We start from the raw sequence: 25,617 nt of genomic DNA, 5'->3' as shown, positions 1-25,617 counted from the left end.
GTGATTAAAACCGCAATTAATTGTGATTATTTTTTTAATCTTGTGATTAATCACAATTTTTTTAACAGTTTGACAGCCCTAATTGAAAGGCTCGCCTCTAGAATCTTTTTTTTTTTTTTTTTTTTTAAATCAGCATTACATTAGGTATCCTCCAGTCATCTGGTACAGAGGCTGATTTAAGTGATAGGTTACATACCACAGTTACTAGTTCTGCAATTTCATATTTGAGTTTCTTCAGAACCCTTGGGCTTAGTGATTTATTACTGTTTAATTTATCAGCTTGTAAAAAATTAAGACACCTAAATCTGGAACAGTTCCACACATTTGTCACCTAAAAAGAATGTCTCAGCAGTGGGAATCTTCTGCACATTCTCTGAGTGAAGACTGATGCAAAGGATTCATTTAGTTTCTCCACAACGGCCTTGTCTTCAAGTTCTCCTTTTGCTTCCAGCATCAGACTGTCTGAACTACACACACAAAAGTTTATATAGCACTACTAAAAGAAAAGATAACCAATAGCGAACCAAGACAGTAAGCCACAAGAACAAGGATGGGTATTTACCTCATGTTGTTCCTCATGCTCTTTCCTTACAGTTCTTACACTTTACATGCTTTTCAAATCAAGGGGAGAACTTTTTGCTTACTTTTACCACTTGTATTCAAATATAAGCATGTTTTCCCAAATCTCGCAGGGATATTTATCCTCACAACACATTAAGGATTGTGAAACACTGAGATATGCTAATAAAAAGTGCTATATAAGAAAGGTTGTCTCATTGAAGTCAAAACCTGAGTATGTCACACTACACTATAATACAAATTATCTAGAATAATTTTTTTTACTTAGTACATTTAAAATTTTAAAAAAATATATTTCACAGAACTTAAAATTACATTATTTACCTGGCAGCAATGCACTTGCAGAACTGGTGACACCAAGAGACTCTCCATATCCAGGTTGTGTTGAATTAAGTGTAGACATTTGTGAAGCTAAAATATAATTTATGAATACTTTATTACACTTTTTTTCCCCTAGGAAAGTTTCAAATTTAAAATGCTCATCTATGCTAAGAGACAAATCCAAGACATCATTAACATCCTTACTGTGAGGCAAAACACGCACATACAAAATTATAAGCAAACAGGCCTGTGATATATTTGCAACCAATACCATTTTCTGATATATTGAACTTCCATAAGTCAAGAAAGCTAAAATGCTTCGACCCGGCTATCTCAGTCCCTCTCTAAATATCTTTAGGTGTCTAAGTATGGGTTTAGAAGCCTAACTTTAGGCTCCTATTTCTGAACATTTTGGCCTGTGGGTATAAACAAGTTCCCAAGTGCTTTGTTAAAGTACTGAAAGTCTAAATAGCTTTGTATTGTTAACAGTGAAGGGAATTTAATTTGAAGTGAAAAGAGAAATTATGCCACTAAGGGAAAATACAACTTTAGCCCTTAACGCCGCAAACACTCGTGCACCTACTAAAATTTCAAGCACTTGAATGATCCCATTGAAATCAGTAGGACTATTTATGTGAGTAAAGTTATGGATGTGCTTAAATGTTTGCTGGATCGAGGCCTTAATCTTCATTGTTTTGAATTCTGCAGATAGTTCTGTAAATTCAAATACCAGTTGTGCCATTTGCAAATACAGTGTTTATACTTCAGTTCATTGTAAATTTTAATATTACAAATAGCACAAATTTGCACAGCTTAATATAGCCACAAGCCAATTTAAACCTGTTTCTTAAAAAAAATATTTAAATCAGTTATTTCAAATCAGACCACCCAATGCTACTTTGTATAGTAAATTAGTAACATTTAGATTGCATATGATTTTTATCTATCATGAGCTCTCCCTTTTACAGTGACCTGACATTAAGTATATGAATAAAAATTTTAAAAAAAAGGAAAAAGCTGGTTTAGTTTGAATTTTCAAAAAGGTCCATTTTTGTGGAATTTTGTTCAAAACCAGGACTATACTATTACAAAAACCAATATTTTAATATTCAATTTGTTTTAAACAAATTTATTCCCATAAAACATACTTCAAAACAAAAACAGATACTGCAAAATAGCATGTTTCTGGTATGAAATATATATTTTTAAATCTAAAAAAACATTTGAGTCAAGAAATGTGATTAAATAAGATTTCACTCTCACAAAGCGTTATTTGCATAATTCTACTATGCATATCAACAGAACCACTGCAGTTTATGTTATCTGACAATCACGGATTTCAGTTATAGTATGAAATGTCAGATAGTATTTAAATAGACATATTAGGGAATATTAAAATAATAGCACTAGGGAGTGGGAAGAATCTTTAAGAATTTCCAGTATTTCTGTGGTTAGTGGGAATGTTTTTAGTAGCAGGAACAAAAATGTTAAATTTACCAAGTTGCTGCTCATGACTGGAGTGTGACAGAGTGGTATGTGGCTGGTTATTATGAAGTATTATAGAAACGTAGGGCTGAAAGGGACCTTGAGAAGTTAAAGTCCAGCCCCTGCACTGTGGCAGGACCATAGAATCATAGAATATCAGAGTTGGAAGGGATCTCAGGAGGTCATCTAGTCCAACCCCCTGCTCAAAAGCAGGACCCATCCCCAATTAAATCATCCCAGCCAGGGCTTTGTCAAGCCTGACCTTAAAAACTTCTAAGGAAGGAGATTCCACCACCTCCCTAGGCAACGCATTCCAGTGTTTCACCACCCTCCTAGTGAAAAAGTTTTTCCTAATATCCAACCTAAACCTCCCCCACTGCAACTTGAGACCATTACTCCTTGTTCTGTCATCAGCTACCACTGAGAATAGTCTAGAACCATCCTCTCTGGAACTACCTCTCAGGTAGTTGAAAGCAGCTATCAAATCCCCCCTCATTCTTCTCTTCTGCAGACTAAACAATCCCAGTGCCCTCAGCCTCTCCTCATAACTCATGTGTTCCAGACCCCTAATCATTTTTGTTGCCCTTCGCTGGACTCTCTCCAATTTATCCACATCCTTCTTGTAGTGTGGGGCCCAAAACTGGACACAGTACTCCAGATGAGGCCTCACCAATGTCGAATAGAGGGGGACGATCACGTCCCTCAATCTGCTCGCTATGCCCCTACTTATACATCCCAAAATGCCATTGGCCTTCTTGGCAACAAGGGCACACTGCTGACTCATATCCAGCTTCTCGTCCACTGTCACCCCTAGGTCCTTTTCCGCAGAACTGCTGCCTAGCCATTCGGTCCCTAGTCTGTAGCTGTGCATTGGGTTCTTCCGTCCTAAGTGCAGGACCCTGCAGTTATCCTTATTGAACCTCATCAGATTTCTTTTGGCCCAATCCTCCAATTTGTCTAGGTCCCTCTGTATCCTATCCCTGCCCTCCAACGTATCTACCACTCCTCCCAGTTTAGTATCATCCACAAATTTGCTGAGAGTGCAATCCACACCATCCTCCAGATCATTTATGAAGATATTGAACAAAACCGGCCCCAGGACCGACCCCTGGGGCACTCCACGTGACACCGGCTGCCAACTAGACATGGAGCCATTGATCACTACCCGTTGAGCCCGACAGTCTAGCCAACTTTCTACCCACCTTATAGTGCATTCATCCAGCCCATCCATGCCTGATAGATGTTTGTCTAATCTGTTTTTAAAAACCTCCAATGATCGGGATTCCACAACCTCCCCTGGAAGCCTATTCCAGTGCTTAACTGCCCTTATAGTTAGAAAGTTTTTCTTATTTAGCCTAAACCTCTAGTGCTGAAGATTAAGTCTATTACATCCTGTCCTACTTTCAGTGGACATGAAGAACATTTGTTCACCATCCTCTTTATAGAAGCACTTAACTTAGCAGGTCCCCCCTCAGTCTTCTTTTCTCAAGACTAAATATGCCCAGTTTTTGTTTTTTAACCTTTCCTCATAGGTCAGGTTTTCAAAAAGCTCCATGTTGTATTAGGACATCCATTTGGTATTACTTGCTGAACACATGACTAACCTGGTCCAAGGCCAGGCTATTATGAGATATTCCAATCGGCTGCCCATAAAGGTGTGAGACACCACATTGGAGAACAATCTGAGAAGCCCCCAAGCCAAACAAAAAAATAAAAAATTTAGGGCCATTGAACGGTTGTCTTTCAACTACCAGTTCTCCATGGAACAACTGATTCTCTACACAGGAGCCCAGAGAGAGAACAAGGCAAAGTGGTAAAGACTATTTAAGAAGAGTTTCTCTTTGAAATAGATCATTCATCGCCACATGCCAAAAGTAACGGTCAGGCAGGAGGGACTCTACCTAGCCTGAAATGCTGACAAGACCTCACACTCTCAGACGGGTTGAGATTAGACTGGGCAGGAGGAGTTGTGCATCTCAGGTATTCTGTCATTTTGCAAAGATCTGTAACCCTAGTGCTTTTTCAGAGTAAAGTGACTGTGGTTAAAAAACTTTCATTGCTAAGCCTATGTTCCTTGCCTTTCTGCCACAATGACCCTGAAAGCTGTGGCTAACAGTTAAGCCTTAAGACAAACTCTGCAGGAGGGTGTGCAAGCAAATAGGAGCTCACGCGGTTTGAGACACTGGTTCCAGTGTTTTGGGTAGCTGGACTGTGGAGTCCCAAGGATGGGCTCAGACAAAAAGATCTCACCCTAGGAGTGTACCTTGGAGTCCAAAACTAGAAACAGATTAGACTCAGCCCAGACCCAGGTGGCTTAAAAACACATGGGACCCAGCATTTGGGTCCACTTACAACAGACTGGTGACTGTCTAGAAGGGGACTAGACCAGGGAACATGTAGCAATAGGAGTGCAGAATACAATTCTTTAAACAGGTGGAGCAACAAAGTTCTGTTGGTGAACTGTAGACAGGTATTCGTACTAACACATCTGCGGATCCTAAACGACACACTCTGAAGACAGAGTGCAAAGGAAAAAGCTCAATTTTCTACCTGTTTTCAACCCCCAAAACAGGAAGAGTCCAGGAGGTTGACCATGGGATATTTTATGAAACTGGAGTATTAGTCTATGTCTATATTTAAACCCCTACACTAGCACAGTGACAGCACTTCCACTATACCACTGTAGCGCTTCAGTGTAGACACTCACTACAGCAATGGGAGGGATTCTCCCATCACCGTAAGGACTCCACCCCTCACCCCAGCCCTGAGAGGTGATTGTTAAGTCGATAAAAGAATTCTTCCATTGACCTAGCGCTGTCTACACTGGGGGTTAGGTGTAGCGACGTAACTGAGTCGACGTAACCTTTTAGTGCAGACCTGGCCATAGGACTGTGAGCATTGTACCACTACTCTCCACCATGCTTAGATCCATGCTGCCATCCAGAGTTACCTATGCTGCCCATGCAATTTTTATCTCTGGCAAAAGAGGGTGCAAGGAATTCCAGAGAGCAACGATCCTGATATTTGTGGGTTCCACCAGTTGCTCACTTCAGATTTCACTGGGTAAGGGGTAAAAAACAATGAGGTTCATTTGTGGAGGGGTGGAGGAGGGGAGGGGGTATATCATCTCATCTTCAATTCTACTTTATGATCATCATCTTGAAGTACCCAAAGTTTTTGGGGAAAAAAAAAAAACACTTAAGCTACTCTAGAAACTAGGATGACTTCATCTACCACTGAACTACTAATTCTGGGTTGAAATGGAGCACAAAGCAATAATCAACAGTTTAGATTACAAGAAATATTGTAAACAATTTTAACTGCAGGAGGAAGGTAATTAAGATATTATTTCACCAGCACCCCCACTTTTGCAAGAGGTGTCAAAGGTTCTTTAAAGACTACAAGCAGTCAAGAATTTGGTTTTACATATTCTCTGAAAGACAGCATCTCCCAACACTATGCTATGTCAATAGTTCAACACTCAGAGGGCAGAGCCCTCATTCTAATGGATTACTAGCACCTATGGGTTCCTTGGAAATCCCTTATCCAAGCAATGACTTAACCCTGCTTGACTTCAATGATTTCAACATAAAAATCGCATGACTACTGGTTGTCGGACCAAGAGTCCTCTATTTGGTTTAAATATTTATATATTTCTAATCATGCATTTTCAGTTTAAGCCAGGATAAGCAGATGTTTCACAGCAACATCATTTATCAAATCAAAAGAAAATTACACAGTCCTGGAATGTGTCCAGGGGTAGCATCAACATAATTCAGCGAGAAAGATGCAACCATTTATGCTTTTTAATTAATTCATAAGGCTTAACTCCTTACCGGTAGGGGAGAGATTTTCCCTTTTTTCCTTCATGTCCTTTATTCTCTTTTCCATTGCACTGCATTGATCTTTAATCTTATTTGTTGGGCTATATGCAAGTGAACCATCATCCTCAAATAATAAAACAGGTATATCGGTTTCTAAAAAAGTAATTGTAATTTGCAAATATGAGGCTTCATTATTTGAACAGAGCATAAATTTTAAAAGTACTAAGTTGTATTTTTTAATTCAAAGTTACTTAAAAACTGCATTTCTATAATGCTGTCAGTACCATAAGTTTAATAATGCTGAATTCCAAACAACTCCTTAAAAAAAAGTCCAATACTACTTTTTAAATTACTAAAAAGTAAATTATTCTTTAATATCAAAGCATGCAAATACATATAGTAGCTTTTCTTAATGAGAATTCATATTATAAATAACTATGTTAACTTCAATTATAAAGTGATAAAAGAAAAATAAGCTATATCTTATGTGTTCTCTTGAAACTTAAAACAAAGATATTTTGACATTTCTTTTTGGCGCAGAGTTTAATTTTTACCATCTAACCAGAACTATGTATTAACTCACCGGTTGCTGTTTTTTGTATATCTAGTTCTTTAGCCATCAGGTCCAATTTTTTTTGTAGTCTTTTATCATTTTCTGGTGTTTTTTCAATGAAGTCTTTGGGCTGCATGCATTTGTGCTACAAGATTAACACAGCATAAATCTCTCATAATTAACTTGTACTTAACATTTCTCAATTTTATCATGTAATACTATATGTATTATATGATCATTCTACATCATTTATGACTCCGAGTAAATCCCATTTAGCCAGCCATGGATAGACTATAAAATTTAGGGGGAAATTTCAATGAGAGTTTCAGTATGGATTAAGGAAAAAATGATTTCCGAGTTATCAGAATGACCAATAAGAAATTAGACAAAACCACTGTGGACATTTTAATAAGCATTTGAAAATATGGAATATTTTAGACTTGGATTAACATTTTCTAAAGTGCCTAAGCATATGTCTACACTGCATCTGGGAGATAAGAGTCCCAGCGCAGGCAGGCAGGCAAACTATCTCTGCTTCAGTTAGAATGCTAGAAATAGCAGTGCATGTATGTTACAGCATAGGCAGCTGCTCATGCTAGCTGTCCAAGCTCAGACTCAGGGAGTCGGGTGGCCTTGTACTTGGGTGGCATTTTAAAATTACACACTCACTTTTTTAATTAGAAGGGGTAACCCTTCATTAGTATATATTGCAGGAAATAATGATTCATCAACATGGGCACCAGCTTCTCTGCATCTGTACAATATAATAAATAAGTAGTTAATACATTTACTTTGTTTAGAAATAGAATTTAATTTAAAAATGGTAAAAAGGCCATACCGATTAGCCACAACAAATATCTAAATTAACAAAGAACAGACCAAGAAAGAATACCTGAGGGGAAGTGGAAAACCCAAAAACTGTTTCTCTGACTCCTTAGTTTGCCCAGCAGGCAGAGAGCTCCTTACAAAGTCCATCTGGCATGACTTAGCTCTCCATCATGCCAGTGGCCTTGACCTGCATCTGGGAACTAAAGGTCTCCTTTGATCAGGCAGTGAACTTCTTTTGAAGTGCCTATAAATTAAGGACTTAATTTCCTTCCCGAGAGTCTATTCTCTCAAATCAGGGTCCACAAAAATCTCATGGGTAAGCAATAGTTTGAAAAGGAAGGGTTTGCCATCAGGCAGATGAGAAAGAGGCCCTATCCCATCTTAACTTTCACTTTTAATCATTCCTCAACCAGTCTTCTCCCAGTTTCCTCACTCCACACAAGAAATTCTGTGAAGGAACAAGCCCCTGACAAGGTCCATTGTTACTCATCCAGCTGACTTTGGCAAACATGCTGCCTCAAGCCAGTCAGCTAGGTTTCTTCCATTTTTCCTGCTGGTAGTTTGATCTGAGAATATTAGGACTAAAATCTTTGTTAGCTGGGGTCCTATCCATCTGTAGTTTTGAATAATTTGAGGGAAGTTGGGACACCATTTTGGGTACTAATATAGAATACACTACATAAAACAAAAAGCTAAAAAAAGAAATTTTGACCAGAAACAGTAAGAGTTTCATTACTCTACAATCTCTCAATAAATAATAGAATTGACTATGGAAAAAAAATTATGAATCATTAACACTGCACTAGGAATTTCTGATAGAGTAATTCAAATATGTGATTCTAGTGACACCTAGTGATCTTACATTTATAAAGTACACATTTTCAGAACTACAATACAGCATGATTTGAGTAATTCTAAGTTTTGGAGTAGAAAATATACGAACAAATTTCTTCAAGGCCACAGATCTGTTTTATGCAAAACGTGCAGTTTCAAATAGTTAGATTTTAGTAAATTAATCTGAATTTACTGGGGTTTTCTGAAAGATCAAGCAAAAGCGATTTCAAAAAACATGATAATCAATGAGCTTTAAACAACTGGCTATTATTAAATCCCAGATGCTACCACCAATGGAACATAACTAGACTATCTTAAATGTGAAAAAAAGTTATATTAACAGCACTGAGGCAGAGAAAATTTAAACAGAAGTCAGAAAATGAAAACATTTGTCCAATTTGCATAAGATCAGTTAAACTGTTAATAAAAGCACCTTTTAATATATGCAATGTGAACGAGTTACACATTTCTGAGAACATTGATTTGCATTTCCTAGCATTCCGTGTAGAAATCTGGAGCCTTAATGCTACATCAGTATAGTTTTTAAAGAGACACATTGAATTTAGAAATTTCAGTTCCCTGTAACATCTGAACACCTTTCCTCCAAACTTAATTTGGGATCTAAGATGAACGTGTGTGTTAAACACACCCACAACTTTCAATAATCTAAGCAGAAATCAGTACCAATCAGGTTGAATTGCATAGCATCTCTGATGAAATATTCCATAAAAACTGGTGAGATAATGTTTACAGATAGACAAGACCTGGATTTCTAAAGCAAAAATAAGTGTTTTTCTGCTTAACACATGAAACAAAAACACCTTTCAGATCTACATATTCCACAAAGAATAATTTCTGCTCTTCTGCTTTTGAGTTCTCTTTACTTTTTGGCATTTTCTGACTTTTCAGTGCTTAGCCTTGCAAATTTAACATTATTTTAACAGTATTTCTCTAATAGACTTGTAAGTAAAGTGGTGGCATTATATTGAGCTCAGATACAAATAGAGATTACCCTTGCCCCAAAAAGCTTTTCAAATAAAATTCAGACTGATGCAACACGAGCCCTAGAGACACATGAGGTTGGAGCTCAAACTGTGGTTTTGTAAAAAGCCTCTAATACCAAATTAGGTTCTCATGGAGGTATTCTATACATTGTCTGAGGCACCTGTAGGGATGCTATTCTCAGGAAACTCTTGCTGTCAGGGTTGAGAAATAATTGAGTTTTTCCCATACTCAGCACTTAGGTTTCCAGTATTTATGGAATTCCAATTGACCTGGGAGATATATTCTGCATCAGTGTTTGAACTTTATTCACCTAACTAAATAGACAATTGGCTGTTTTCCTTTTGAATGACAGGAATGTGATCAATCACCATAGCCTCTTCGCTCTTTAGCTGTTTCCTCTCAACAACCAGGTAGCTTAATTCCATTTTCCTGGCTATAGATGACATGGTATTTTATTCTAGGCCATGGACTGGTCTTTATAATATAAAGCCCTGTTTGAGCAGAGCAACCACAAGGGGTTTACTCAGATGCATGAGTTCCAAAAGTATGGAATACTTAGTGCTCCCCTCTGGCTGAGGGGACGGAGCTTCATTGGGGGTTGGTTAAAGTCTGCGAATGAACCCCTCACAGGAAATAAGGACTATGACAAACCTCACCACCTTCTGCAAGTATCAGGCTCATTTATTTGATCTGCCTTGTCTAACAAACTAATAGCAGCATGTGTAATCTATGAGGCTACGTTTTAGTCACGGGTATTTTTAGTAAGAGTCATGGACAGGTCATGAACAGGTTTCAGAGTAACAGCCGTGTTAGTCTGTATTCACAAAAAGAAAAGAAGGACTTGTGGCACCTTACAGACTAACCAATTTATTTGAGCATAAGCTTTCATGAGCTACAGCTCACTTCATCGCATCCAATGAAGTGAGCTGTAGCTCACGAAAGCTTATGCTCAAATAAATTGGTTCATGGTTGACTGTTCATTGGTTCACCGTGAACCACGGCCAATGGGAGCTGCGGGGGCGGTGCCTGCAGGCAGAGGCAGCGTGCAGAGCCACCTGCCCGCACCTCCACCTAGGAATGTTGCCACTTCCGGGGAGCCCAAGGTAAGCGCTGCCCAGAGCCCTCACCTCCTCCCACTCTCCAATGCCCAGCCCTGAGCCCCCTCTTACACCCAACCTCCTGCTGCTGATGCAAGGAGACGGGGGACTGAGGTGGCCCAAGACTGCCCCAGCAGTAGCCAGTGCGGCTGGCCTGGGGTCCACCCAAGCTGCTCAGGCAGCCCCCAGGCCAGCTGCAATGGCCACTGCAAAAGTCATGGAAGTCCCAGAAAGTCACGGAACCCGTGACGAACCTGCAGCCTTAGTAATATTTATTTAAAAAATCCAGAACAAAACACTCCATTGTATACTCTCCTCCCCCTAGGGAGGTGAAAGGATAAATATGTGACAGAGGTTTATCACATTGCTTAATGGACAACTGGAAGATGCTCAGATACCACAGTGATGAGTGTAGTTTAAGAACCTATATAAAACAGAACTTACGCTCTTAACATTGGAACCCCCATGGTTGCTCTGCTCCCACGTCATTCTCTGGATTATTCGAAGAGAGCAAAAGGTGGAAACATATGTAGAAGATCCTCTGACTAGGTCTAACACAAAATCGATTTAAGTTACGCAACTTCAGCTACGTGAATAACGTAACTGAAGTTGATGTACTTAGATCTACTTACCGCGGTAAGTCGACAGCTGACACTCTCCCGTCGACTTCGCCTGTGCCGCTCGCCCTGCTGGAGTACCGGAGTCAACGGGAGAGCATTTGGCGGCCAATCGACCCCCAGCTGGATTGATCGCTGCCCGTAGATCCAGCGGATAACGTAAACAACCCTAAGACACTGCATCCACAGCAATAGCCCCTGGATTACATTTTTTGAGAAAATATTTGAATTGTGTGTTTAGAAAGTAATCACATGCACCAGAAGGATTTTGACAAAAACCTCAAGATGCTGTGACTAACTGGAATGGCAAAGCTCTGTATTTAAGTGCTGGCATTCATAAATAAAATAATTTTCTTCTGTGCTGGACAAAATTGTCTATGACACTCAGAGGCTTGTGGATGACAGAAAACCTCCCTATGATATGGCTGTCTGGGTCAACATCAAATTTGAACTTTTTCAAGTGGCTGCTGAGAAACTTCCAAACACAGAACCAATCTATCCCTGCCAGATCTCATAGGAACCAGATTAAATATGGCCCTCATTCTTTCTCCTATGCGGGCACATTCTATATGGAGCTGATTTGTAGAAGCTGGGCAGTTTACTCTGATTGTTTGAGGGGGCAAGGGGTAGCATACTAGAAGCTGTTTCCTAGGAAAAAGGAGAAACTCTACTGTGCATTTATTCTGCATTACCTCCGTTGCCCATCTGTCCAAAGTAGTTTTGGCACAGGTCTCTGAGAAGAGAGGGTTGTATGACTATTAGAGAATATATTGTAAAATCAGGTTTACAGTCATTTCTCTTTTCAAAATAGAACCACGCTCATCCTCTTTAGGGAACCAACATGCCTTAAAATAGAAATACCAAATGTACATCACTACAGTATGACCTCTCAAAATGGCCAGTTAGCCATAGTTGTGAAGGTTATTTTAAATATATAAAAAACATATATTGTACTTTCTTGCAGTTCTTAAAAACATAGTGCTTGTTTAGATTCCCTCTTCCCCTTAGAAAAAGTCACATTTTTAATATCCAGTACTACTCACTTTTCCACCCAGAGTACAGAAACTAGTTTTACTCCAGTCTTCTGTGCCTTTCGCCACGTAGCCAAATGTCCTTCTTTGAAGACTACATGAGTCACTTGCTTGTTAAAAGTTTTTGAAACCTACAGGATTATACAAAGAGAAGTATTAGTAATTTCAGTTCACTGATCAGCAAATCCTCATGAAATTACATAAAATAGTCCACTTTTATTGCAAGTAGTAATCCAGGGACTTCATAAAAGTTACTGTACAAATTTTAAAGTGTGTATTGTCAAAGATTGTTTTGATCTTTCCTTTCTCAGCAAGAAACACCCAAAAACAAGCTAATTCGTTAGTCAAACCAGTACTTTACTAAAGAAGAGCTTTTAACACCTCAAAGCAAGAATTCCACCATGTAAGGTAGGATAAAATGGACTCATGATTTCAAACAGAGGTTTGTTCTAGGCCACCACTTTTTAGCTGCCTGCTGTACCTTTATTTTCAACCCTCCAAATGCCTTGGAAAGGTTGCCTCATTTAAGAAGCCCTAAATATGACTTCGTGCATCAGGTATCACAAGAGGTAGACCCAGAAACTAGTCAGCATCATCCAAAATGATAATAAGTATGCACAAGGCTGAAGGGTTCTAATGTTACCTCTCTCTAACTGATTTTCATCCATATATACTTTATTTGTACTTTTGAAATGGCCCTCACAGTGGCTGGTCTACACTACAAAACTAATCACAGCTGGGAAGAATCAAGTTAGCTGACAAGATACTGAGAACAACTATGTGGTCAGTGTGTAACAGCACAAGTCACTTTCATCATCATATTGACTAATCACAATTAAGCCCTGAGGAACTGTATTACACTGACCACTAAATCATGATCATAGTTTCACCTAACTAAACCTTCATAAACATATAAACATGGTAAAATTTTGTAGTGAATACAAGCCCAGTGTTTAGAAAGATGGTGACTGGTGAAACAATTTGAACAGAATTCTAATGTTCCACCCTTCCTTCATCTAAGTTATTTAAAATTTGCTTTTGACAGGCTTGTAAAATATTATCTTAACCAAACCAAAAATATCCATGTAGCCCTCGAAGCACATGCATTACTCAAGAGGTTGCACGATCTCCTCACCTCATCCTCTTTGATCTTTTATAGTTCCTATCATCTTAATTCTCTGAGGCAGATACTCTGTTTAAGGTTCCATCCATATGTGTGGCACCACAATTAATCACGCTAATAAAGGATGCTGGAAGATTACTAGCATCTTGAAATCTTTTGGTGGGGTTCAAACGGATACCAGTCTGTCAAAAGACAACTCATATTGGGAAAGCTGAACTGACCTATGCACAAATTATAGTGTTGGACTTGAAACTGAAAGAGCTTCTTGGGATGTGTAGAGATTGAGCATCTGTCAACCAACTTCACCGTGCACCAGGGACACTCATCCTAAAACGCAATTAAAGACTTTGCTAAAAGTTAAGAATGTGTTTTGCAAATGATGAAGAATACAGGTGTTTAAAAAATTTTTTTATATATAAGTTACCTCCACAAATGACTAAGAAATCTGATGTGCAAATTTACTCCTGGCTGTCAGAGTGAGCGATATCAAAAGTATCATTAATAGATGGATCAAAAAGAAGGGTTCAGAAGAATTTCAAACTGCATTTTGCTACTTGTGCTGTCGTCCACTGTCAGAGAACCTTGAAAATCAGCAGCTCAGAATTTTCAAGACCTCAGTGTAATTATAGCCTGTTCCACATGAAACAACACCACTTTATTCAACAGATCTACTTCGAGTTCATTGAGAGTCATATTTGCTTTTTTGTGACAAATTATTATATTACCACAGACCTAGGAGCACTCATAATGGACGACATCCCCACGGTGCTAGGCATGGTACAAACAGAACAAAGATGGTCCCTGCTCCCGAAAGCTTACAATCTAAGTATAAGACTAGAGACAACTGATGGATACAGACATACAGATGGTTTCTTTGTACTCCGCACAATGAGACATTGATCTGCATGATAGGAAGTGGTCTGAGCACTCCAATGGTCTCTAATCATTGTCAACTTTTTCACAGGCATCATGGCAAAGAAGAATTTGAAGGAGGTAACTTTGGGACTCCTCCCAACCATGAGAGACAGCATAGTAGAAAGCATGAAGGTGCTTGTTTGAAAATTTAACAAGTGGGCAAGAGAGGCTGGCATCATGGGTCAAACAGAGGTGGTGCCAATATCTTCATAGTAAAAGAAAGATAAGTAAGGTGGGCATAGGTCAAGAAGGGCCTTGAAAGTTAAGACAAGTAGTTATCTTTGATGCAACAGAGAAGGTGGACGAGCACAAGTCCATGGGGCCGGATGCGTTGCATCCGAGAGTGCTAAAGGAGTTGGCGGATGTGATTGCAGACCCATTGGCCATTATCTTTGAAAACTCATGGAGATCGGGCGAAGTCCAGGACGACTGGAAAAAGGCTAACATAGTGCCCATCTTTAAAAAAGTGAAGGAGGAGGATCCGGGGAACTACAGGCCAGGCAGCCTCACCTCACTCCCTGGAAAAATCATGGAGCAGGTCCTCGAGGAATCAATTCTGAAGCACTTAGAGGAACATGATCAGGAAGAGTCAGCATGGATTCACCAAGGGCAAGTCATGCCTGACTAATCTAACTGCCTTCTATGACGAGATAACTGGCTCTGTGGATGAGGGGAAAGCAGTAGATGTGTTGTTCCTTGACTTTAGCAAAGCTTTTGACACGGTCTCCCACAGTATTCTTGCCAGCAAGTTAAAGAAGTATGGGCTGGATGAATGGACGATAAGGTGGATAGAAACCTGGCTAGATTGTCGGGCTCAGCGGGTAGTGATCAATGGCTCCATGTCTAGTTGGCAGCCGGTATCAAGTGGAGTGCCCCAAGGGTCGGTCCTCGGGCCGGTTTTATTAAAGATCTTCATTAATGATCTGGAGGATGGTGTGGATTGCACCCTCAGCAAGTTTGCAGATGACGTAAACTGGGAGGAGAGGTAGATACGCTGGAGGGTAGGGATAGCACACAGAGGGACCTAGACAAATTGGAGGATTGGGCCAAAAGAAATCTGATGAGGTTCAACAAGGACAAGTACAGAGTCCTGCACTTAGGACAGAAGAATCCACTGCACTGCTACAGACTAGGGACCGAATGGCTAGGCAGCAGTTCTGCAGAAAAGGACGTAGGGGTGACAGTGGATGAAAAGCTGGATATGAGTCAGCAGTGTGCCATTGTTGCCAAGAAGGCCAATGGCATTTTGGGATGTATAAGTAGGGGCATTGACAGCAGATCGAGGGATGTGATCGTTCCCCTATATTCGACACTGGTGAGGCCTCATCTGGAGTACTGTGTCCAGTTTTGGGCCCCACACTACAAGGAGGATGTGGAAAAATTGGAAAGAGTCCAGCGGAGGGCAACAAAAATGATTAGGGGACTGGAACACATGACTTATGAGGAGAGGCTGAGGGAACTGGGATTATTTAGTCTGCAGAAGAGAAGAATGAGGGGGGATTTGATAGCTGCTTTCAACTACCTGAAAGGGGGCTCCGAAGAGGATGGATCTAGACTGTCCTCAGTGGTAGCAGATGACAGAACAAGGAGTAATGGTCTCAAGTTGCAGTGGGGGAGGTTTAGGTTGGATATTAGGAAAAACTTTTTCACTAGAGGGTGGTGAAACACTGGAATACGTTACGTTGGGAGGTGGTGGAATCTCCGTCCTTTGAAGTTTTTAAGGTCAGGCTTGACAAAGCCCTAGCTGGGATGATTTAGTTGGGGATTGGTCCTGCTTTAAGCAGGTGGTTGGACTAGATGACCTCCTGAGGTCCCTTCCAACCCTGATATTCTATGATTCTATGAGGGATGCAAAAAGTGGGGCACAATGTGCTCTGACTGATTGGTCTCAGGGGTGGCTTCAAAAAGGCAGACTAAAACTCATAGAAGTGGTAGGCAAGATTTGGTGGGAAGAAAATGTAAGGGAAAATCTCAGGACAGGTGGCAGTTTCTCAGAGAGACAACATTAAAGGCACAACAGCAAACTATCAAGATGTGAAGGAAAGTTAGGAAGAACAACAAGCCCAATATGGTTTCATCAGGAACTCTTTAAAGATCTGAAAATCAAAAAGGAATCCTACATAAAGTGAAAATATGGACAAATTGCTAAGGACAAATGAAAAAAGGATAGCACAAGCATGTCAGGACAAAATCAGAAAGCTTAAGACACAAAATGAGTTACTCCTAGAAGGGGATACAAATGGAAATAAGAAGAGGTTTCATACATACATCGGGAGCAAGAAAAAGACAAAGGTGAGTGCTTAGTACGGAAGGAGAGCTAATAATGTATGGACATCAAGAAGACTGATGTGTTTAATCCTATTTTGCTTCAGTCTTCACTAAATCGGTGAATTGTGACCAGATATTTAAAACACAATTAATATTAGCAAGGGGGAAGGAACACAAGTCAGAATAAGGAAAGAACAGGATAAAGAATATTTAGACAAGTTAGGCCTGACCTGACTTTTAAGTGCAGACCAACGTAACTATATTGACCATGAGTGTGAAAAATCTACACCCCTGACTGATATAGTTATGCCAGCCTAACTCCCAGCGTAAATGCAGTCATGTGAACAGAAGAATGCTTCTGTCGATGTAACTACCATCATTCGGGAAGGTAGTGTCCCTCTACTAATGGAAAATAATTCTTCCTTTGGTGTAGACTGCATCTACATATACAGTAATTCCAGAATAGCTATGGCGATGTAGCTATACTGGTATAGTCTCTATATTATAAACATATCACCAGATGTATTCAAATCAGCATGATGGAATTCACTCGAGGACATTTAAGGAACTAGGTGAAGCAATCTGAGAACGACTAGCTATTATCTTCAAAAACCCATGTACTATGGGTGACGTCTCAGAGGATTGGAGAAGGACAAACATAAAACCTATGGTTAGAGAGAGGTACGAACAGGACACGGACAATTACAGACCATCAGCCTAAGTTAAATGCAGTGCCCTAAAGAGCTTAATTCTGGTAAAAGTTTGCCAGGCCTCTGAGCTAATAAGACCACCGTGGTGTCTGTGTTTTTCCAGCAGCAAGATTGCAAGTGAAAGCCAATTTCGGAGGCACAAGCTGCATTTGCTATTTTTGCTGTTCTTTCCTCTGCCTTCGTTTGTCGTTTTGTCTTCTAAAAAACGGAATCAAGCTGCAACAGCAACAACAGTTTCAGGCCACCTCAACCAACTTTTGCTCCTTTGCACAAAAAGGACAGTTATAATCTTTAATGGCACCTATAAAGGAAAAACTTGTTTGACAGCATTTTAAAAATTCTCTATAGCTAAACGAAAGGGAACACTGGATATGGGTAAAATGAAAGCCTTAACACTTTATATTTCAAATTCTTGAACTGTTTTTCCTTTTTCTGTTTTTTTTTTTTAAACTAAAGTTAAAAAAGTGTGTTTCTCGTGGTGCTAAACAGGCTGAAGTCTCTGTATACTAAACCCTGAACTTTTTTAAAAACTGTTCAACATTGGACAGTTTCAGGGTGATGTTAACTTCTTTGGGCCCATTTATTCCATATAAATTAATACAACAGTGGTCTATCCTAGGTCCTGTACTATTTTCTTTAATGACCTGAACAACACCATGCAGATGACATCAAGCTGGGAGGGGCTGCCAGCGCTTTGGAGGACAAAATTAGAATTCAAACCAACCCTGACAAATTGGAAAACTGTCTGAGTCAACAAAATGAGGTAATATCTTTTATTGGACCAACTTTTGTTGGTGAGACAGACAAGGTTTCGCAAAGCTCTTCTTCAGGTCTGGTCTACACTACTGAGTTAGGTCAACATAGTCAGGTCAACGCAGAGTTAGTATAGACACTGCATTGACTGTTCCGGCTGTCAGCCCCAATGCTCCACAGTGCCCCACAGTGTCAGTTAAATCGGTGGAAGTGCTCCTAGTGAGGATGAGCACCACCAACAAAAGTAGTGGGGACATGAAAATGCAATTTAATTACTGTGATGGCTGTACATCAACATAACTTAAGTCGACTTAATTTTGCAGTGTAGACTTGCCCTTAGTGTCACAGCTCAATACACATCATGACAGATTGCTATTGTGCCTTTAATGTTGTCTCTGAGAAACTGCCAGCTTTCCTGAACTCCCTTTTGTAGGCCGACTGAAACAGAGAAGTCATAGGTAAGGTTCCATCAGCTTAGAGTCAAGCTGGGATATTTCCTTCTTTCACATCATCACCAGTTAACAGAGATTCCATAGCCCATGCTGTCAATGACACATATGCCAACCCCTTTAATAGACTTGCACAGGTGTCTAATTGTAATTTAATAAACCATTTGTCTGATTCACATGAAAGATAGTACTGAGCGCACTCTCTTTGATGCGGAACCCACACATCTGGGCTTTGCTAGGCTAACATGAGTAAACAGTAGATTTCCCTTTCTAATCCAGGCCTGTCTCTTTCCATTCAAACTAAAATCTCAGCCTGTCCCTCTGACACATCCTCATGGATGTCTAGCCTCCAGCTCAAGCTCAGCATAGCTCAAAATGGAGTTAAACATTTTTACACTTGAAAACCAAGCACATTAGAGATATTCACCACTGAAACACATACACAGAATCCCCCAATACTATTTTTACAGTCACTCTTCAGAGCAGAGCCACACTAGTAGGGATGTTGGCAGGATAGTGATTTAACAAGGTGAAAGGTACGATTGTGGTGCATGGTTTGGGATTTATGATAATTGTAGCAATGACAAAGTGGGTGAGAGTACTGGATATGTCCTGCTAAGCAGCTTAGCTTTTCTTTTCCTTGCTTTTGTGGGTTTGTGTCAAGTATGTGGTGTTTAGCAAGTCTAACTGCTTCACAACAAAGTGTTTTTTGGTATACTACTATATAATAGGGTTTAACACATTTCCCATCTGCCATTCACATTCTGAATTTGAGTGATGGTAGCAGTATCAACTCTTACAACATCCCTCCTAGATTAACCCATACATACAAGGAGACAGACAAGTAGAATATGAAAGCAACAGTCTGAGAGGGAACTTTGCAAGAAAGAAAATAATTTCCTTACTTTTGCTCCCATATCCAGAAGTTGTTGTGCAAATGTTTTTGAATAATTCTCCGTTCTGTTGGATGACCATACTTCTACATATGCTGAAACACCTGGGGAACAAAAGCTGTGTATTAGCATGTGCTTTTGTCTGTTTGTATATTGAAAAAAAAACTTGTTCAAGTCTCTTTTAAGACCAGATTCTGCCACCCTTACTTGTACTGAGTAGTAACTTACTCTGCAAGAAGTGTCAGTGTGTGTAAGCTTATCACCAGCAATTACATGTGCTTAATAAACTTAACACCATGCATCAGCAACAGAAGGGGTTTTTTTTTGTTTTGTTTTTTTAAAAAGACTTGTTTAGAAGGGCTGCTAGAATTTTAGTAAAACTGAAACTGACAAATTGGTGAATATACTGCCATGGTTGGCCAGTTCAGCCTGGTAAGAGCATGAAAGTACAACTAAATCTGGCCTTCCAAATGACCCAGATACTTTTATCTGACTTGCCAAAAAGACAATCACAAAGTTCAAATGGATATTAAATATGCGGCTTAAAACAGGACGGTATCCAGCATTTATTTCCTGACAACCTCTCTCTTTTTTAAACTTATGTTCTTAGGTATTTATATACGGTCCCCCAATAACATGGTATCTGAGCACCTCAGTCTCTTTTTTTTTTTAAAATGTATTTATCCTCACAGCATCCCTATGAGGTAGGAAAATACTATTACATCCATTTTATTGATGGGAAGGTGAGGCACAGAGAACTTGAGAGACTTGCCCAATGTTACACGTGTAGTCTGCAGAGCAGTAGCGAATTGAATCCAGGTCCCAGACTAGCACCCTTACCAAGGGACCATCCTTAGTCTCCAAAAAATTAAGGTGTCAATGTTGGATCATATTAAAGTAGTTCTGTATTAAAATCACAAATGAGTTTGATTCCCCATAGTTTAAATTCCAGGGTATTACTAATTAAGAGGTCTCTTGGTTTTTGGTACTGTTTCTCTCCCTCTATGTGTGAAACTTGCAAGCTGCTAATTGTGTTAGTACATTCTAAGACAGTCTGTTCTCAAAGCAATTCTTTGTAACAACAACTACTCACACAGAGAGAGACTCAAAGCAATACTCTGTAACAACAGAAACAGCACCCAGAGACTCCCTACCCTTTTGTTGTATTCATCTCGCTTTGTTATCAATTGTGATTAAAATAGAGATAGAGGATGTATGTGGATGGATGCTTGGTGTGGATAATAAATGAACGATCAGGGAAGTGCCAGCCTAAGAATCCAGTGTCCATCGGCTGAAGAAGGCGTCAAGTGGAAATAATCAGAGGACCCCCGGAGGGCAGACTGGAATCCACCCAACAGCCTCAAGAATAGGAGAACCAAAGAACAAGATAACATCTGGCAGCACGGAGACGTCAGGAATGTTCCATCTGCTGATTGATTCAGCAACAGCATGATGAAGCAATTCCCATAGACTGGCACAGGAAGAAATTCCTATAAAAAGAGACTCTAAAAAGTGAGAACTTTGGGGTCTGATTCTGCAAACCAACTTCCAGGAGCATCAGATGAGCATCTGACAAGGCCCTGCTCCCTCCTCATGTCCAGGCCACCTGGCCAGGGGCTTGGCATGAGCAACTCTAAGGCTGGTAACTATGATAACAACCTTGCAGAACCTGTGTGTGTATGTGTGAATAAATATGAAATTGAATGGAATGTTATAGCTATAACTAACTGCTTACTATGATTCTTTCTGTATTCACAATAAATGTGGCATTTTGCCTTTTCCCCTTTAAGAAGATCCTGCTGGTTTTTATTTTATTGGTATAACATCAAGAGTTTCTCCTTGGCCTCCTTTTCTCAGGCTTGCTCCACAAGTTGAGCATAATGATAAGCAACACGTTTTATCTAAATTGTTCCAAACTAAACTCAAGAATTATTCTGAAATATAACCAGCCACTTGCTAATACTGAAGAAAAGGAAGTGGTTGCATCATCTGCCACAACAGTGGCATCCAGCAAGGACATGTTTGTCACATGTGGCATCCATTATGGGCCAGATGCTGTCAGGATTGGAAACTCAGGCTAATTGGCCCCCAACTGGCTAGTGAACGTTCTATTTTAGGGAGGTGACAACAAATCCCATATACTTTTATTCCTTATGCTTCCAGGCGTACTTCAGCTTCTACTGTCATGGCACTATCTCTGAGCATGTCTATACAAGCAAATTTAGCACATGTATTTAGAAGTGGTGCCGCTGCTAGTATAGACAGGGTTTTAGAATTTTTATTACTATTTAATGAAGACTTACTCAGTAGACAATGTTCATTGTTAGACAATGTTCTAGTGTTTTTATACTAGTGCTTATTGTTTTACCGCTACTAACAGTGTAGCTTCACCATTGCAGGCAGCTCCTGAAATTGAGTTTTTATTTTTGCTCATGTAAATAAGGCCTAAGGGACTCTTACATGGGATGTGGTGCTCACAGCACTGTAGCAGTTTCCCTTCCCCTACCTACACCAGGCCAGAAGTGCCTTCCAGTCACCACAAACACAGCTCAGAGAGCAGTTGCAGGAGTAACAACTCCCACCCTGAACTTACTGTATCAAAATGTATCAATTTTCCAACAACAGTACAGTTGCACCAGTACCTGCAATGGTGTGTTAATGTAGCACAACTCAGGGATTTTCTCCAAATCATGAAAACGGTACAGCAGCTTTTAGGGTGACCAGGTGTCCAGTTTACGACTGGAACACCCAGTCGAAAAGGGACCCTGGCGGCTCCAGTCAGCACTGTCGAGGGGGCTGTTAAAAGTCTAGTCAGCGGTGCTGTGGCTAGTCTCTACCCGTCCTTGCTCTGCGTTGCACCCCAGAAGCAGCCAGCAGGTCTAGCTCCTAGGCGGGGGGCCCCAAAGGTCTCCACACACTGACCCTGCCCCAAACACTGGCTCCGCACTCCCATTGGCCAGGAACCACGGCCAATGGGAGCTGTGGGGGCAGTGCCTGTCGGTGAGAGCCACTTGCAGAGCCACCTACCGTGCCTCCAGCTAGGAGCCGGACTAACTGGTCACTTCCGAGGCACAACACCCTTCCCCAGCCCAGTGAAAGTGAGTGAGGGCGATAGAGACAGAATGGAGTGAACAGGGTGTGTGGCCTCAGGGAAGGGGCGGGGCTAGGGTATTCGGTTTTGTGTGATTAGAAAATTAGCAACCCTAACAGGTTTTCATAATCTGATGGTAAAAACACCCCCATCCCATCTACACTACTGCTTCAGGCAATCACAGCTACACTGCTGATAGAGAATGGTTACAAGATTTTCAGATGTTAACAAGGCCCAGCTGTCTTGTTGGCCAGGACAAGAAGAAACTGAAAATGACAGGGAAACTGGTAGGACGAAAGAAACAATTCAAATGAGTGCCACAGAGGATGCATCTTCACTAGGAGAAAAGGTGTGTTCTTAAGTTACCTAAATCCAAGTAAAGTCCTAGCTAAGACAAGGTGGGTGAGGTAATATTTTAATGGACCAACTTCTGTTGATGACAGAGACCAAAAAGCTAAACAACAAGCCCTGAAAATACGGACAGAAAATGGGGAATATAAAGGGAACCAATAACCTCTTCCCCCCCCCGCCCCCCCTGGAGCTGCTGACTCCCCCACCCCCTCCAGCTACCCCCCCCTCCTCCTGGAGCTGCTGACTCCCCCACCCCCTCCAGCTACCCCCCCCTCCTCCTGGAGCTGCTGACTCCCCCACCCCCCTCCTCCTGGAGCTGCTGACTCCCCCACCCCCTCCAGCTACCCCCCCCCGGAGCTGCTGACTCCCCTACCCCCTCCAGCTACCCCCCCCGGAGCTGCTGACTCCCCCACCCCCTCCAGCTACCCCCCCTCCTCCTCCTGGAGCTGCTGACTCCCCCACCCCCTCCAGCTACCCCCCCCCTCCTCCTGGAGCTGCTGACTCCCCCACCCCCTCCAGCTACCCCCCCCCCTCCTCCTGGAGCTGCTGACTCCCCCACCCCCTCCAGCTACCCCCCCCCCTCCTCCTGGAGCTGCTGACTCCCCCACCCCCTCCAGCTACCCCCCCTCCTCCTCCTGGAGCTGCTGACTCCCCCACCCCCTCCAGCTACCCCCCCCCTCCTCCTGGAGCTGCTGACTCCCCCACCCCCTCCAGCTACCCCCCCCTCCTCCTGGAGCTGCTGACTCCCCCACCCCCTCCAGCTACCCCCCCCCTCCTCCTGGAGCTGCTGACTCCCCCACCCCCTCCAGCTACCCCCCCCCCTCCTGGAGCTGCTGACTCCCCCACCCCCTCCAGCTACCCCCCCCCTCCTCCTGGAGCTGCTGACTCCCCCACCCCCTCCAGCTACCCCCCCCTCCTCCTGGAGCTGCTGACTCCCCCACCCCCTCCAGCTACCCCCCCCTCCTCCTGGAGCTGCTGACTCCCCCACCCCCTCCAGCTACCCCCCCTCCTCCTCCTCTTCCTCCTCCTGGAGCTGCTGACTCCCCCCCATCCAGCTACCCCCCCTCCTCCTGGAGCTGCTGACTCCCCCCCCCTCCAGCTACCCCCCTCCTCCTCCTCCTCCTGGAGCTGCTGACTCCCCCCCCCCCTCCAGCTACCTCCCTCCTCTTCCTCCTCCTGGAGCTGCTGACTCCCCCCCCCCCTCCAGCTACCTCCCTCCTCTTCCTCCTCCTGGAGCTGCTGACTCTCCCCCCCCCTCCTCCTCCTCCTCCAGCTACACCCCCTCGTGGAGCAGCTGCTACCTCCCCGCACACGCTGGCGGACGGGCCCCGAGGGGCGGCTCGGTACCTTCCAGGACAGGCTCCATGTTGCCCGCTCAGGGCCGGTCGCGCTCTGTGCTACGCGACGACCGGATCAGCTCGGCCGGCTCCCGCCGCAGTTCAAACCGCTTCCGCCCCGGCCCAGCCGACAGCGCCTGCGCACTGCGCTCGCCTCGCCCCTCCCGGCCCCCCGGCCCCGGCCCCAGAGAGACCTGCTCTTGCGGCTGGCGGAAAAGGGCGGCGGGTTGTTCAGAGCCGCGTGATGACCTGGGGGGAGGGCGTGGTCAGTGCTGCGTTTGTAGCTGTGTCGCCCCAGGGGGTGATGCAAAATACTGAAAACGGCCCTTGCACGATCGTCTCCCAGAGCCATCACCGCGTGCGGCGTGCTGGGGAAACACACACACAGCGCGGAGTACGCAGCGTGACGGGGACACGGGGACGGACACACACACACACGTTCCCCACGGAGTGTCCCGTTTTGGGGACGCGCGCAGGCATTCCCCAGTGAATGCAGCGCTGTGATAGGGTGATAGCGGCCCCCCTTCCCCCTGCAGAGCTGGCCCAAGCCGCTGGCCCAAACCCCCCTCCACGCAGGGTTGGCGGCCGTCTCTGCCCCCGGGAGCCCTGCCTGCCCCCGTGCGCGGAGCTGGCCTCACCACTGCCGCCCCCGGCACGTTTCTCAGCACCCCACCTATCTCGGGCCACACACATGCATTCCCTACTGACAGGTTTCAGAGTAGCAGCCGTGTTCGTCTGTCTTCGCAAAAAGAAAAGGAGTACTTGTGGCACCTTAGAGACTAACCCATTTATTTCAGCATGAGCTTTCCTGAGCTACAGCTCACTTCATCGGATGCATGTTGTGGAAACTGCAGAAGACATTATATATACACAGAGAATATGAACCAATACCTCCTCCCACCCCACTGTCCAGCTGGTAATAGCTTATCTAAAGTGATCATCAGGTGGGCCATTTCCAGCACAAATCCAGGTTTTCTCACCCTCCACCCCCCCACACAAATTCACTCTCCTGCTGGTGATAGCCCATCCAAAGTGACAACTCTTTACACTTTACACTCTTTACACCTATTTCCCCTTGTTTTTTCCTACCCCCCCCCCAGATGTTCTGGTTTAACTTGGATTTAAACTTGGAGAGTGGTCAGTTTGGATGAGCTATTACCAGCAGGAGAGTGAGTTTGTGTGTGTATGGGGGTGGGAGGGATGTGAGAAAACCTGGATTTGTGCTGGAAATGGCCCAACCTGATGATCACTTTCGATAAGCTATTACCAGCAGGACAGTGGGCTGGGAGGAGGTATTGTTTCATATTCTCTGTGTGTATATAAAGTCTGCTGCAGTTTCCACGGTATGCATCCGATGAAGTGAGCTGTAGCTCACGAAAGCTCATGCTCAAATAAATCGGTTAGTCTCTAAGGTGCCACAAGTACTCCTTTTCTTATTCCCTACTGAGTGCAATATTATGAGAACACACATTCGCCCCCTGCGTGCAGTGTTGTGGGGACTAACACACAAACGCACACATATTCCCTACTGCATGCAGTGTTATGAATACACA

The 25,617-nt window shown here is 42.7% G+C and overlaps 1 protein-coding gene across 2 annotated transcripts in view; it reads right to left on the bottom strand.

Annotated features, from left to right (window-relative positions):
- MCPH1 (microcephalin 1) overlaps window positions 1-24,263 on the bottom strand; it is a 231,582-nt gene extending 207,319 nt beyond the window's left edge. Inside the window, exons 1-7 of one of the 2 annotated variants that reach the window (XM_084623433.1) lie at window positions 24,075-24,263; window positions 19,298-19,389; window positions 12,187-12,305; window positions 7,432-7,516; window positions 6,793-6,907; window positions 6,222-6,362; window positions 904-990 (exon numbers count right to left, since the gene is read on the bottom strand). In XM_084623433.1, coding sequence (XP_084479559.1) covers window positions 904-990; window positions 6,222-6,362; window positions 6,793-6,907; window positions 7,432-7,516; window positions 12,187-12,305; window positions 19,298-19,389; window positions 24,075-24,093 — 658 coding nt within the window. In that variant the 5' untranslated portion in view covers window positions 24,094-24,263. The remainder of the gene's footprint in view (window positions 1-903; window positions 991-6,221; window positions 6,363-6,792; window positions 6,908-7,431; window positions 7,517-12,186; window positions 12,306-19,297; window positions 19,390-24,074) is intronic. The other variant, XM_084623434.1, reaches the window with a different exon arrangement.
- Between the last annotated feature and the right edge of the window lie 1,354 nt (window positions 24,264-25,617).

The sequence above is a fragment of the Lepidochelys olivacea genome (genome assembly GCF_965140295.1).
Source record: "Lepidochelys olivacea isolate rLepOli2 genome assembly, chromosome: 3".
In the NCBI taxonomy this organism is placed as follows: domain Eukaryota; kingdom Metazoa; phylum Chordata; order Testudines; family Cheloniidae; genus Lepidochelys; species Lepidochelys olivacea.
The sequence above is the reverse complement of the archived record's forward strand: the minus strand, read 5'-3'. Positions and strand labels throughout refer to the sequence as shown.